Source organism: Ambystoma mexicanum, chromosome 7q (genome assembly GCF_040938575.1).
Source record: "Ambystoma mexicanum isolate Mex_15411 chromosome 7q, UKY_AmexF1_1, whole genome shotgun sequence".
NCBI lineage: Eukaryota > Metazoa > Chordata > Amphibia > Caudata > Ambystomatidae > Ambystoma > Ambystoma mexicanum.
This window is the reverse complement of record NC_090941.1, coordinates 973,936,732-973,951,756: the sequence shown is the minus strand read 5'-3', so window position 1 is coordinate 973,951,756 and position 15,025 is coordinate 973,936,732. Positions and strand designations below refer to the sequence as shown.

Sequence of the window (15,025 nt, the reverse complement as noted above, 5' to 3'; positions counted from 1 at the left end):
TGTTCTCTGAGTGCTGTTGCTACGGGCCTCATAAGCTTGGTGAAAGCCCATGGGGCGGATGCTAGGCCGAATGGCAGGCATTTGAATTGCCAGAGTTCGCCTCTCCATCTGAACCTTAGGAAGCGTCGAAATGGTGCCGCTATGGGCACGGTAAGATAAGCGTCTTTTAGATCTAGGCGCGCAAGCCAGTCCCCCTTCCTGAGCAGATCTCCTAGTAGATGGATCCCCTCCATCTTGAAGTGTTTGTAAACTAGCCAGCTGTTGAGCTCCTTCAGATTGATTACTGGACGAACTTTGTCCTTGCGGTGCACTAGGAAAATATTGCTCAGGAAGGAAGGATCGCTCCCTATCGCTCTCTCTACCGCGTCTTTTTGCGCTAAGGTCTGAATCTCTGCATCTAAAAGAGATTCTTCCACTTGGGTCATCTGAATTCTGAGAGGGGCCTGACTCTGAACTGGATGATCTAGAAAATCTAGTACAAAGCCTTGTACTGTCTGATTGACCCACGCGTCTGATGATAGCTCGCGCCAGCTGTGCAAATAAAGCGCTGTCCTGCCCCCTACTGGGGGGTAGGTCATTGCGTGTTCTCTCACCTGAGTTATTGTTTTGATGTCGGTAGAATCCGCGCCCTCGGCGCCCTCGCGAGCCTCGGCCTCTGTTCGGGAAGAAGGCGTCTTGCTGCCGGGTCTCCCAATATTGGGCTCTGGGGCCTTGTGCTCTTCTATGATTGAAGCGGCCGGTCGAGCGGCCTCTATATCGACCGGCCCCTGAAAAAACTCTCCCCGGGAATACCTTCCTGATGGAGGCCTGCGCTTTTTCCAGCGCTGTGTATGTTCCAACGAACCTATTCTCTCCTTGACGAATGTATCCCCGAAAAGGAGGCCTTGGGCGCTTTCCCCCGCTTCATAGGAGGCTAAGTCCCCCAGCTTGTTATCGATCTTCAATAAAGCTGACCTGCGGCGCTCTGAAGATATGGCGCAATTTGCGTTGCCCAGCATGCAGACTGCTCTCTGAGCCCAGCTCGCCAAAATAGACGGGTCGACTGGTTCACCCGTATCTCTGGCTCTCTCGGCCAGATCCATTATTTTGGCTATAGGGCCAGCAATGTCGAGTAGTTTATCTTGACATGTTCTCCACGCCCTGTCCATGCCTTTCCTAGTATCCTTTCCTGCTTTAGTGATGAAGGTCAACATTTTTATATCGAGCTCCGGCGTATCTGCCACTTTGCCGCTTAGCTCTGGCCTTGGACATTCTGCTTTGAGCCTGAACCTAATGTCCTTTTCCATAGGCTTCCTCATCTTGTGGGACATATATAGGGCTACGCGTGGAGAAGGTGTCCAGTCTGTCGATCTGGGGTGCCTTATGGTATCGGGGTCGAACATATCCGATATGTCTTCCTCATCCGGAAGGGCCTCCACACTGCTGGCTTTGGGTTTGTGCACGCTCTTTTGCGAGACCACGCTCGCTCTGCCTATGCTGCGCACATCCTCCTCTGGCTGTTCTTGATCTGAGAACTCCGAGGATGACGAATAGGCGTCCCCTATGTTTTTCGCCCCTGGGGTAGGGGGTACGAGGTTGGGCAGGGCTGTCTTCGTAAGGAAGGCACTTTTAAGCCTGTGGAAGGCATCAGCCACCTCTAGGGAATTGTTCTTCCCTGTACTTTCGCCCGGGGGAGTAGAAGAGAATTTTCTCTTCCGGGCCACTTTCTTCCCCTTCTCACCTTTTCGCAGAGGATCTTGTGTGGAGGTCCCTTCTCCGGGATCATCGAGCGTGCCAGCCTTCTTGCCCAGTATATCTTCCAGGACTGATAGCCTGTCTTGCAGAGGTTTAACTCCCAGTGCTACGGCTTGCACCAATGAGTCGCCCAGAACTCTTTTGAAGCTCTGGGAAAGGTCAATGTCCTCTTCCATACCTTCTTCCAGACCTCCTTCACTCCCCTCACTCCAAGCTTCCTTCTCCATGTTATAAGCCATGGAATTTTATGTGCTGCGACGAAGGCTCGTGGGTGAGACACTCAGCCTTCCCAGGTAAAGACACCAAGGGTCTGCCGAAAGTTAAAAATAAATGCTCTTTTTTTTTTTTTTTTTGTGATTACTCCAGATGAGAAATGCCTCTGCTGGTCCCAGGCGAAACGCTAGTTAAATAGCGAATTCGCGTATATCTGGGATAGGAAACGAGTGTGGGAAAGGGTCTGCCGTTCGCTTATACGGAAAGGAAATTTCTGAGCGCGAATTCGCGTTCTGCGCGTGCGCGCTCCGCGTTTGTTTCTAAGGTTGGTTGGGCTTGCTTCGCCTATTACGCAAACCCAACCACCCGAATACGCGATGCCGTGCGGCCGCTGCCTGCGCCCTGAAGCGAGTGGTAGATCACTCGCGGGCTCGGCAGGCGGCCGCTCGGTTAAGGAAACACCTTGGGGCAAAACGAACGCGAATTCGCGTCTCGTCAGTTAAACTTGACAAACGCACGAACGCTACGGCGCCATGACATTAATGCGCGCGTTCTATGTCAATGCAGAAACAATAGCATTATGACAATTCCTGCGTGTACTTATCTGTGGCTCCGCAGCAAAAAAGAAGAGGAAGGGACCCAGAGTTTCAGGGGTTTATAGTGAGGAAGATGGACTGATTGGACATTGAAAGAGAGGCTGGGGACTACTAGACAGAGAAGCCTCATGGGAAGAGTAGTTTGTGATGTTTTGGAAAGATGATGTTTTCATATTTCCTTTTTTTCTTTGTTATTCAAGTAAAAAAAAAAAAAAAAAAAAAAAAGTTATAGATGAAAACAAAAGAAGATTTTAAAAGCTGTGGTTAGCAGTAATTAAAGAAGAAAAAGCATAATGCTCGCCTCCGGTCTTGTCATAGAATTGCTTTTTCCCCTCTGGTGTCCACCAAATTGAGTGCTATTGATTCATTCAAAGACACTCCCGAGTTATTCAGTCACTTATCATCGACCATTTACGATATCATCAATACTTTGGCCCAAGAAAGAACAAAGATAATGAAATATGAGACTACCAATAAAATCTGGTTCTGTGATGAGATTGTGGAAGAAAGAAAAATATAAAGAACATATGAGCGAGAATGGAGGAAGGACCAATGCCCGATTACTTTGGAAAAATATAAAACTATCGGTTCAAAAGTATAAAAATGCCATAATTGAGTCTAAAAAGAAAACATACAAGGCTCGCATTGATAATGCTAAATCCAACTCAAAAGAATTATTGAACATTCTTAGGGATTTTGAAAATCATACATCCTCTTTTCCTCCTATTTCCAAGGAGACTGTCTGGTGTCAACTAATCCAGTATGAATTTATGAACAAAATTGCCGGACATCATCTAGCTATTTTTAACAAACTGGCCAATCTTGACATCAAAAAAGACTATATCAATGCGGATTGTCAAAATAATACCTTGTCGGCTACCCTTCCGAAAACAAGAGATCAATGAGGTTATCACTGACATGACATCCACATCTTGCCTAGGGGACGCTTGCTCTCCTGATTTATTAGAAGGATCCATGGATGTTTTGATACCATGGATCTCTAAAATGATCAACTTCTCTTTCTTGACGGACATAGTAGCTGGAGCTCCGAAGGGGGTATGGGTGACTCCCCTTTTAGAAACCGACACTCTTGACCCCACAGCCCCCAAGAACTATAGACATATTACCAATGTCCCATATCTGTTCAACATCTTGGTGGCCTACTTACAGTTCCAGTCATTCATTGAGGAACATAAACTTCTCAATCCAAATCTGTCTGGCTTTAGTCAAACATCGTTGGAATCATAGAAAGAAAGCATCCTGCCCTGCTATCACTGTTGGATCTTTCGGCAGTGGTTGATATCATCGATCACAGTCTACTACATAATAGACTGCTAACTGGCTCCAACTGCTCAGAGAGTGCAGCTAAATGGATTGCGTCCTTCCTGGGTCCTAGATTTTCCAGAGTGGCAGTCGAGAAGGGTCAAGCCAAACCCACATCTATCACATGTGGTGTTCCACAAGGCTTGCGCCAGTCTCACTTGCTTTTTAATATTTATATTGGACCATTTTGCGATCTCCTTGACGATTTGGGTGTCCAATTTGCAAATCATGCGGATGACACCCAGATCCTATTCGAGCTGTCTGGCAACTATCAGGAGGATGTAACAACTGTGAATCCTGTTTATCTTGAAATCCAAGCCTGGATGGTACACAATTCATTAGCGCTTATCGACTCAAAAACTGAGCTGCCTATCTTGGCCTCTGGTCCTCGATTAAAGAAACTGACCCAACAATATGATTCTTTTGAGGGGGCTGGTAACATAATCCCTGTGAGCAAATCAGTGAATACCTTGAGAGTGATGTTGGATGCCAATCTCTCAATGAAAAAACAGGATTCTCAGATTCACTCATCATGTGAACATGTAACTAAATTGCTTCACCAGATTAGGCCATATCTCTCATTTAAAAACAGATCACTCTTGGCATTTTCATTAATAAATTCACGATTAGACTACTGTAATAAATTACTAATCAGCATATCTCAAGGCAACCTAAATAGGCTTCAAACTGCCCAGAATGGAGCCGTTAGGGCTGTATTTGGCTTAGCCAGATGGGACCACATAACTGCCTTCAGGAGGAAATTACACTGGCTTCCGGTGAAGCAGAGAATTAGACATAAAATTCTCTCTCTCGCATATAAATGCCAGAATTCAGATGTGCCACACTATCTAACCAAAAGATTAGTGAGAAAATCATCCAGCAGAGTGCTACGCTCCTCTGACACTCTTCAGTTCAGTCAGCCGCAATCTCGTCTAAAAAACATTGTCGATTGCAGCTTCAAATTCAATGCTCCACTTGAATGCAATATCTTGCCCTTAAATATTAAAACATCTCAATCGGTTATGATGTTTAAGAAAAAGGTAAAGACATTACTGTTTAATCTACTCGAATAGAAATCTGTCTTTTTCCTCTGCTTCTGCTCTTTCCTTCCATCATTTCTCTTCTCTTGGAGTGCTCTGTGGCCTACGGGCATGTAGAGTCTTATAAGAAATAAAATAAATAAATAAACTGATAAGGAGGATTGATGATGATGCCTAATTTCCATTGGCCTGCTACAGCCCTGATCACTGCACAGCCCTCTACCTCTGCCTGTGTCCACTTTCTCATCAACGAATGCACCCCTGCGTGCCAATGAGGTGCGCCAGTCTGCCATGGCGAACTTGTAGGCCAGCAGTTCCAGTAAATGCAAGCAATGCATGAGTGTGTGTCGAGTTGCAGCCATAAGATGTCCCATCTCTTGGACATGCCACTGCCACCATGGTCATTCTCGCCCAGAGACTGCAGGAGCACACTGACACCTCCTCAGCCAGTGCTGAGGTGATCTACCAGGCAATACAGCTGATCCTGCAGCACATGCAGACCCAGGGCTCAGAGCCCTCCATCTCTGTGACCCCCACAGAGGGCTCCCTGTCTGTAACCCCAAGGCACAACTCTCAGTGCCTCCTAACTGGAAAAGAGCCAGAGAAGAGCCCTATACCCAGGAGGCACAGGAAATAACATTTGGACAATACCCGGGTGTGTACACTGTGTGTGTTTTGGGAGGGTGGGTGTTTGGGAGGGTGTGTAGAGGATGGGTGTTTGGGGAGGCTGTGTTGAGGGTGGGGAGTTGGGAAAGTGTTTTTTGTGTAGTGCATTTCAGATTTCACATTCACACATAAATCACATTTTGACTTGACACAAAGACACATAAATATCATTTGTATTTGTGTACAAGTGTTGGAGGTGAATGTGCAGAACAGAAACATCGGTGCATTGGGGGTGCAATGTGGATGTGGCAATCAGAAAACATTCTCAAACAGTTCCTGCCGGGTCATGCACCCATCCCTGGCCTCTATACACTCAGTACGCACATGCATAGGTCCTGCAGAAACTGCAGCATCATCTTCAGGGGGAGGCATGTCCAGATCTGGGGCAGGGCATGTTGCACCTGACACAGATGTTATGTAACATCACACAGGCCAAGACATTCTGTCCCACCTTGTCAGGTCTCTATATTAGCACACAACCAGAACAGGGTAGATAATTGAAGCGAGCCTTCCACAGGCCGAAGGTGCGCTCAATAGTCACCCGAGTCCACACATGGGCCCTGTTGTATGCCACTTCCTGTGGAATCTGGGGATTCATCAGAGGGGTCAAAAGCCATGGTAGCTGCAGGTATCCAGTGTTACCTACAAGGGGCAAAGACACATGTGAGACTCATGATGATCTGTGGATGTGTTGACTGTTGCAGCAGTAGCTCCATACATCGTCTGTGCTTTACTCTCCCATGTGTCATTGCACCACATTGTTTCACATTGCAGTCATTGAATGTCGATTGCATTTCACAGGGGGGTGTCCAGTCTGCCACGGTGCTACTTGCACACAGCTCACAGCCAACACACATTGCTTTCAGGGTCCATTACAGACAGGGCAGCATGACATGAGGGCCCTCATTAGGACTCCGGTGGAAAAACATGGTGCTATTAGCACCATGGTCGATGCCGGAGTCCACCATGGCGGAATGGGGAATTACCACCCCATTCCGAGGTTGGCAGGGCCGTAATTCCCCATGCCACCATGGCCCTTCCCCATTCCCATTTTTGCCCCATAGGGCATAATGGGAATGGGGAAGGCAGTAAGTAACAATTTGCAGTACCGTACTTACCTCGAGAGTCCCTTTGCGGGCCCCTACTTTAACGGCTGGTCTATAACAGCCGTTAAGGTCGGGTCCCGCAAAGGGACCTTGTAGTAAGGCGTTAAGGGTTTAATGGCGCCGACACCTTTTATGGTGCCGTTAACCCTTTAACGCCTGGGTCCTAATGAGGCCCAGTGGGTGGTTTGGGGCTGTGCATTGCTCCCATGCAGTGTCCCTGATGGGAGTCTGGGTTACATGTGCAGGTTGCATGTGTGGCATCTAGGAAGGGGTGGATTGCATGGGGAACTAAATGCATGCCATGCCAATTGCAATGTTGCAGTATGTCATCCCGTGTATGGGGGTTTTATCGGGAGCTTCATTTCGTGGGCTTCCCATTGGCTCCATTGGTGCTTGTGGGCCCTGAACCTAGTCGATTCCCACATCAAGGGTATATGGGCCTGGGAAGGGTATTCAGGACAACTGAGTGTGTTTGGGGCAACTGAGGTATTTGTGTGGCATTGTACTGTGTGGATTATACTGTACATGGACGTCAACCTTGTTCATTGTTCTTGTTGTCCTATATCATCTTCACCCTTATCCCCTGGCTCTTGGGGGTGCCCCTACACATACTTTGGACACCACTAGGTGGCCTGGCCCACCACTTTGCCACCCATGCATGTTGTGGGATGTGTGGTGTTTCATTCTGGTACCTGAAGTGCATTGTGTGTTGCCGGCCTGTTGAGGTTGCATGGCGTGGCCAATGACAGCTGCATCTCCAGTCATGTACTTCTCATGCGGGTTCCAGCAGGTCATCTATGGGTGTGCTGGTAGGTTGTGCATGTACTGGGCCTTGTCAGGTCATGCAAGCACAACCTGTCCCTCCCTTTTGCATGCCGTTCATACAGCAAGGTAAGATTGGACATGTACTCACTCAATAGCCAGGGATGTTCCATCTGTGTCCCTCCATGTATGCTGGTAGCGTGCTGTTCCGCAGGATTATTGCATCATGGGTTGATCCTGGGTACCAGGCACGGAAGTGAGTGATGATGAGTTCAGAATCACAGGTGACCTGGACATTCAGTCAATGGAATTGCTTCCAGTTCCTGTAGACTTCCTCTGAGGCTTGGGGGGCCACCAGCTCCACATGTCTACAATCCAGGGCTTCCACCGACTTGGGCATTTCTGCAATTGTGGATAACCTTGCCTTAGTTGCATTCACCTGTGCCTGGGTGGTGGAGAGGGCAATGTGCTGGCCCACATGATGCAGAAGTGGATCCAGCACTAGCCCCAGCACTCTGGAGAAAGCAGGCTGCAAAATGCCTGGCAGTTGGCTCACTGAGTGTTGAAATGTGCCTTTGGCCAATAAGTGCAGTACAGACACCAGCTTGACCAACGATGGTGTGGCTGTCCTGATGCCGATCCTGCTCCCTATGTCCTCCTAGATGTGGGTGAGGAAGTCTGTTATTGTCTCCCTGATCAGGTGGCACAGGGTGAGGATTTGTGTGTTTGTGAGGGTCCATGGTGTGTCCCTTTCATAGGGTATGGTTGACACCTTGCGTGGTGTAGAGATGTAGACCAAAAGCGACTACCCCTGCCCCTCTGGTGAAGGACAGGCGAATATGTCACTCAGGGCCGTGCCCTGCCCCCCTCTCCAACATTGTAAAAGTCAGAAGCATTGTTCATTGAGGTGGCCATACCACTCTTATCCCAGGCAAGTGCATTAGGGAATGGATACAATGTAAATTGAAAGTGGCAATAATAAGTGATAGGGGGTACATGGGCATGTTCAATAGACATGAAGCAAATTGCATTCATCATGAAGCTACATGAACAATAGGTTAAAAGAATGAAGAATATTACACTGTACCCATTCATGTAGGAAACACATATATAATGAAATGCACACATTTGCACACAACATGAATAACATATGGATATATCTCATTAACATAGAAAAGCAATAGCAAAAGGTATCCATCTCATTTCAAATGGATGCCATAAGCATGCATTATAAATAAAAACAGGCTTTACGCCTCAGGAAAGTTAGAATTGCTTAAACCACAGAAATATTTGTCCAGGCAGGGTTGAGAAAGTAGAAAAAGGAGGAGCTGCTCAAGCAGAGTCAGGTGCATGAACTTGGCAGCATTAAATAGTAAAATTGACAGTTTTTAGCAGTGTTTCTCAAGAGCTTTATTATAAAGGAAATTGGCAGTAAGTGAGAAATTGATAAAATATACAATAAGCCAATGAGACCGAGTTAGCAAGTTTGTATCCATGGCATGTTGGCTAGAGCCTACATCATCTCAAAATCACTTCCATTCACCCTCCGAGTTGGAAAACATGTCCTGTGTGCATTAAAATGAGAATAACACGTTTTATGCTGGTCAGTGGGAGAGGAAATAATGATGCATTTCAGGAAGCATGTGTACCCAATAAGAGAGGGACATTTATTTTATTCATAGAAATTAGACCAATTAGATTGTAGGATTCATTTTAGAACAGGACTGATGTTTGCTGATGTTTTTGCTATAAATATATGTTGGAAATTGGAGGGATTTCAGACATTCTTCTTTTCACCTTAAACGCCATGGATGACAGAACAAATGCTCCCAGCCGTTGGGGAAATAAAGGTATCTGTACCTTGCACAACTGTGTGTTTCTATCCTTGGATGGCTGTATTGGGTTATGTCTGAGAAATTACCCCATCTACAGTGGTTTTTCATTTCAAGCAGCATCTTACTCCTCCTCTCCAATGCTGCATGATGCCTCTGGTGGTCCTCCAGCCTTGCAGCTCTAAGTTGGCCTGGAGCAGCTCCATGTCCATGTACACTGTGATGAGTGGCATCATCGTTGTGCAGGGAAGCTTTTTTGAGGAATGATTGGCCCTTGTGTACTCTACCTGTCTGCATTGGGTGCCCCTGGGTGAATTGGATGCACCAGTGGCCTCATTTCCATCGCCTGTGTGCTTTTACCACCTGCTAAGAGGTGTAGGTATCTCTGCCTTGGCTTTGCCAGTATTACTGGCTAAAAATTCCTGTATTAGCAGTGTTTCCCTTTTCATAATCAGCTGGTAATAATGCTGTGCCAGTAATATCGGGGCTGGTGGTTGGGTCATCGGTAACATTTTTGCCGATATTACCGGCACTGGTATTTATGATCGTGAGTGTACCGGCGCCGGTAATACCAGCAACGCGGTTACTCCTGACTCGTAATGGGACAAAACGGTAAAAGTGCTGGTAATTATGCTTGTACAAAACACGATGTGCATCTTTCTTTACAAAAAAGTAATTATTAAAATGTTTACCAATGAAATTCCGTAATCACTTTGTAGAGTAATTTAGATTAACTGATACAATTTAAACAAGAACTAGTTTGGACATTTGCAGTTTTTCATTGCATTTTGAATTCATAGGCATGCATTTGTGTTGGCCCCATGAAGAACAGGTCCAGATCAAAGATCATGCAAGATACTGCTCAGGTCATCACTTGGCTGTTGGTTAAATGAGCTGTTACACTCTGCTGGTTGACTAATTAATGCATTGTCGACCAAGGCACAAAACCCAAAGCTTATACAGCCTGTGGTGAAGGTCCTCTTTCCGATCTGACTTGTAATCATCAATAATGTTTTTAACAAACTGCTTAAAGCCTTAGTTACCAAAGGCCATAACTACGTCCAAAAGAATGAGGTAAATCATAATTATCCATATGTTACAAGTAGGACAGTCCTACTCCAAAAAGTAATGCAGACAGCAGCATGTGTAATTGTTTGCAGAAAGATTAAATGTTTGTGCTGTAACATGTCCCAGCACAGCACCAGAAGTATCCATCAGACATGACGGACTTGGTGTAGTAAGAAGGATTGAAGCAGCAACAAGGACTGTGATGAACAAGGGGAAAAGGGAGAGGCACGGGTATTTAGGAAGTGGGACTGGTACAAGAAAGAGGGAAGAACACCTAGAATGAGGAATGGGGACTGGAATTAAAAGAGTAACAGAAAAGAGTGGGATTAGGAAGACGGTGAGAAATGGGATGAGAAAGAGGGACTCGGAACAGAAAGAAGAAAAGGGATTGTGCAGGTGATAAGGAATAGGCAGTAGAAGGAGGAAGAGGAAAAGTCATAGAAGGACTGACAATAACCACATAAGTAAAACGGAATAGGATGAGAAGAAGGGACTGGGCAAAGAAGAAGAGGGACTGGACTACCAAGAGAAACATGTACTTGGTTTCAGGGAGAGGGATGGGAAGTCGAAGAGGGTCAGAGGGAAGACAGGGGAATGGGGAAAAGAGGAAGGACAGTGATGAAGGGAGGGACATTTGAGGAAGGGGTCATTGGCGCAGAAGAGGGACTGGGATGAGCAAGAAAAGGGATTGGAATGATAAAGTGGGACTGTTATGAGTAAGATAAATAGAGTATGAGAGAAGGAAGGTGTAGGAGGCAGACCAACTAGTTAAAGGGAGAGCAATGTGATGGGAAGGAGGGATAAGGATGTGAAAGAGGGTCTAGGTAAAAAAGGAAGACGGATTGGGGTGAGGAAGAGGCACAAGGAAGATGAATTGGGAAAATGAAGGTATGCAGAGGACAAAGAGGGTCTAGGGTATGGAAGAAAAAGACGGACTTAATATGTGGAAGAGAGAAAAAGAATATGAGGAGCTGTGATGAGGAAGATGGATTTGGACAAGAAAGAGGGACAAGGGTGAGGAGGAAGAAGAGGGACTGGGACAAGAAACAAGGATTGGGAGAAGGGGGCAAGTCTGCGGAGCAGCAAGAGGGCACTGGCGTATTGACGAAAGACTGGACCAATGAAGAGGGAAGGAGAAGAGCGAGAGGAACTTGGTGGAGGAAAAAAGAAGAAGGAAGAGAAAGAGAGACAAGTATGAGGAAGACAGAATAGGACAAGTGAGAGGAAGGGGGACTTTCATGAGGACAAGGACTGAGAAGAGGGATAGGGATGAGGAAATAAATGAGGGAAAGGGATGTGATTGTGGCACTGAAAAGAGGAAATTGAAACAGGAATGTGATGAGAAAGAAGAATAGGAATCGGAACGAGGAAGGCAGCGAGGGACTGGTCAATGAATGGGGGCGGGTTGAGTAAGTGGGAATATGATGAGGAAACATGAACTCTCTGCTGGCTGTGCCACTTAGAGTGAAGGGGGATAGCTCACAGATTGCACCCCTACTTGTGGCTGATGTCCTGTGCTACCTCAACTGGGAATGATGAAGGAGAGGTCTGTGAGCCTTGCGTCAGGTTTTGGGAGCCTCTGGGTATCAGAGGAAGCCTCCCAACAGCAACATGATGGGGCTTCTGGTGCTTCCTCCAAACACCAGGACTTCGAGTAATGTCTTGCCCACAGGTTCTCCTGATTGCACAAGCTGCTGCTCAATATGGCAGTTTGCATTGAAATCCCTGCAATAGAAAGGTGATAAAAATGGGTCTTATTCTAAGTTTGGTGGTATCTCTGCGGTAAATCTACAGCAATACCACCAAACTGTATTTCCATTATCAGCAATTTTAGGCGCCATTAATTGGAGTCCTTAGGGCTCCATGGGGAATTTTGGCTGTATTACCGCCGGCGGTAGTAGTGCTGAATTTGGTGGCAGAATTACCTCCAGCTTCTTGCTGGAGGTTTTTCCTCCACCTTACTACTTGCTTGTAATTGGGCTGTGCAGTAATGCTGTGGTAACGGTATTACCGCTGCATTTTTGCTGGACTCCGCAACTCCTAGGTCTGTGTCTAATAAATGTGCACATTTATGTGTGCTGGTGTATAGACCATGCATATGTCAAAACAGTGATTTCTGTCATAGTGATCGCTGGAAGGAGTCTGCAAGGCACAAGATGCATTAGTTTGGATCCTAAATGGTAGTTGCATCCCTGTTGGAGCTACACAGGACTCCTTACATGACAAGTGGAACAACCGAAGGCAGAGCCCGTATATAGGACCATTGCCCCTCTAAATATCCAGTCCCCCCTTGGTCATTGTCTATCTTGTGTATTGTCCAATACCAGGTCTATGTATCTTTTGTGGCCCATCAAATAGTCAGGCATTATGATTCCCTCTTTTGCAAGGCACCTGTTGCAGGATTTCTCCAAAGACTTTCATTACTTTTACTGTTGTTCCCTGAACAATACACCTGTTTTATCAATAAAGAAACATCTGAGAATGCATACACAAGAGTGTTCTGGCATACCATATACACAAAGAAGTTGGGCAAGCACAGGATATTGTTATTGGCCTATTACGAGTTTGGTGGTATCTGGGTGGTAAATCTGCTGAGATACCACGAAATGGGTATTACCATTATCGTCACCTGTCCCGGCGGTATTACCGCTGGATTACTAGTGCCGGCAACAGTTGTACATCCAAATTCCATGATTTGCCAGTATTGCCAGCACTGGTAATACCTGTCCTTGTAATACTGACAATGTTTGCCGGTAAGTCGTCTGACTTACCACTAGTTCTTAGCCGGAGGTAAATCCGGTGCCCCACCGGCAAACTTGTACTCTGCTGGTGCAGTAACATACCGGTAAATGAAATTACGGCAAGTTATTACTGCACCAGCAAAGTCATAATGATATTTCACATTGACTGGAAATTGATATGCAAAGTCATTACTAATGCAGATGCATCCCAGAGAGCTCTACTTGTATAATGAGGAGAAGGGAAACCCCATTCCTAGTAGAAGCTGATTTTACTGTATGTTAAGTAAACATTGACTCGTCTGCATATCTGCCAAATTATGTATTGCATTTGTTTCCACAGAGAAATAGGGATTGAGAAAGAAGAAAGCCTGAGAAGAAAGATTACAAAGTTTATAAAATGTGAAGCCAATGAAGATCATCCAGTTGCGCCGAAGCTTCCGACTCAGGCTGACTGTGTCCTCTCAACATTCTTCCTGGACTTTCTTTGCACAGATGTGGATGGCTTCTGCAAGGCTCTGAAAGATATGTCATCGCTGTTGAAAATAGGTGGACACCTTGTGTTGGTGCTATTCCTGGGATGCACTTTTGTGATGATTGGCACATTCAAGATGCCCTTCTTATGCCTAGACGTGGAATTTGTGAAAGCAGCTGTGATTGACGCAGGCTTAGTAATTAAAGAATCAAAAAATAATGAGAGAGTTAATCAAACCAAATATTCTGTTATGGATTATGCTAGTGTGTTCTGCCTTGTTGCATGTAAAGAAGACAATGGGCCTCATTACACGGTAGGCGGTAAGGGTTTACCGGAACCGGTAAAATACCGGTACCGGTAAACCCTTACCGCCTTACTACGAGGTCCCTTTGCGGGTTGGGGAATTTAACGCCTGCTTTTTGCAGGCGTTAAAAACCAACCCGCAAAGGGACCCAGGGAGCTAATTACGGTACCGCATTTTGCGGTGCCGTAATTAGCGCCTTCCACATTCCCATTATGCCCTATGGGGCAAAAATGGGAATGGGGAAGGGCAATGGTGGAAGGGGGAATTACCACCCCGCCAACCTTGGAATGGGGTGGTAATTCCCCTTTCCACCAAGGCGGTGCCGGTATTTTACCGGCATGAACCATGGCGCTAATAGCGCCATGGTTCTCCGCCTACCATGTAATGAGGCCCAATGTGCAATAACCACATACTTTGACCATGTAAAAGACAAGTTGTAACACCTGCATGTTGATTCCTCAGTGTTCTCTGGTCATGTCGCCATGTCCATATCACTTCAGGATTGTTACTCAACACTGATTGTTTGATTCCACATATTTGCACATTGATGTTTTAGAAGGCGATTTAAAGCATTGCAAAGGGTTCGCTTTCGATGTATGACTCATATTGCCCTTAGAAGACAACTACAATAAAACAAGATCACGTAATGACTGCATATCATTATGTTTTCAATTATTTTTGACATTTCAGTACTCATTTTGCACCGAACAGAGTGTTAAATATGATCATAAAAGCAAATCATATTTATTTTACGTTCCCATTTTGCGGTCCTTGCCTTATCCAGCTTTCTCTAAGAGACGTGCCCAGTGCTGTTGTTTTGTACGTATTTCTCATGTGGAGATGGAATGGAGCTGGCATGATCAGTGGTGTGTCCAGAAGTTGTATTTAGGAGGGTGGGGGCACTTACAGTTTCTGATAACATTAACAAGCCAAATGTTTATATAATAGCGCAGCAGCCACCACTCTATAGTTAAGGTGTGTATCTAGTGCCATAGGAAGCTGGGAAATTTAATTGCTAATAACTTTTGACTTGTAGGACGGATTTAGCTGATATTTGCAAACAAAAAATGTGTGAATTAAAAGGTCTCCACAACCTCACAGGCACTCAACATGTGCTCCCCTTCTTTTTTCCAGGTCCCCTGACTCTAGGCAATGTTTTTTCCCCCCA

General features: G+C 45.9%; 1 protein-coding gene across 1 annotated transcript in view; it reads left to right on the top strand.

Annotated features, from left to right (window-relative positions):
- LOC138527817 (nicotinamide N-methyltransferase-like) overlaps positions 1 to 14,504 on the top strand; it is a 407,128-nt gene extending 392,624 nt beyond the window's left edge. Inside the window, exon 3 of the mRNA XM_069639112.1 lies at positions 13,422 to 14,504. Within this exon, the coding sequence (XP_069495213.1) occupies positions 13,422 to 13,914 (493 nt within the window). The 3' untranslated portion in view covers positions 13,915 to 14,504. The remainder of the gene's footprint in view (positions 1 to 13,421) is intronic.
- Positions 14,505 to 15,025: the final 521 nt, after the last annotated feature.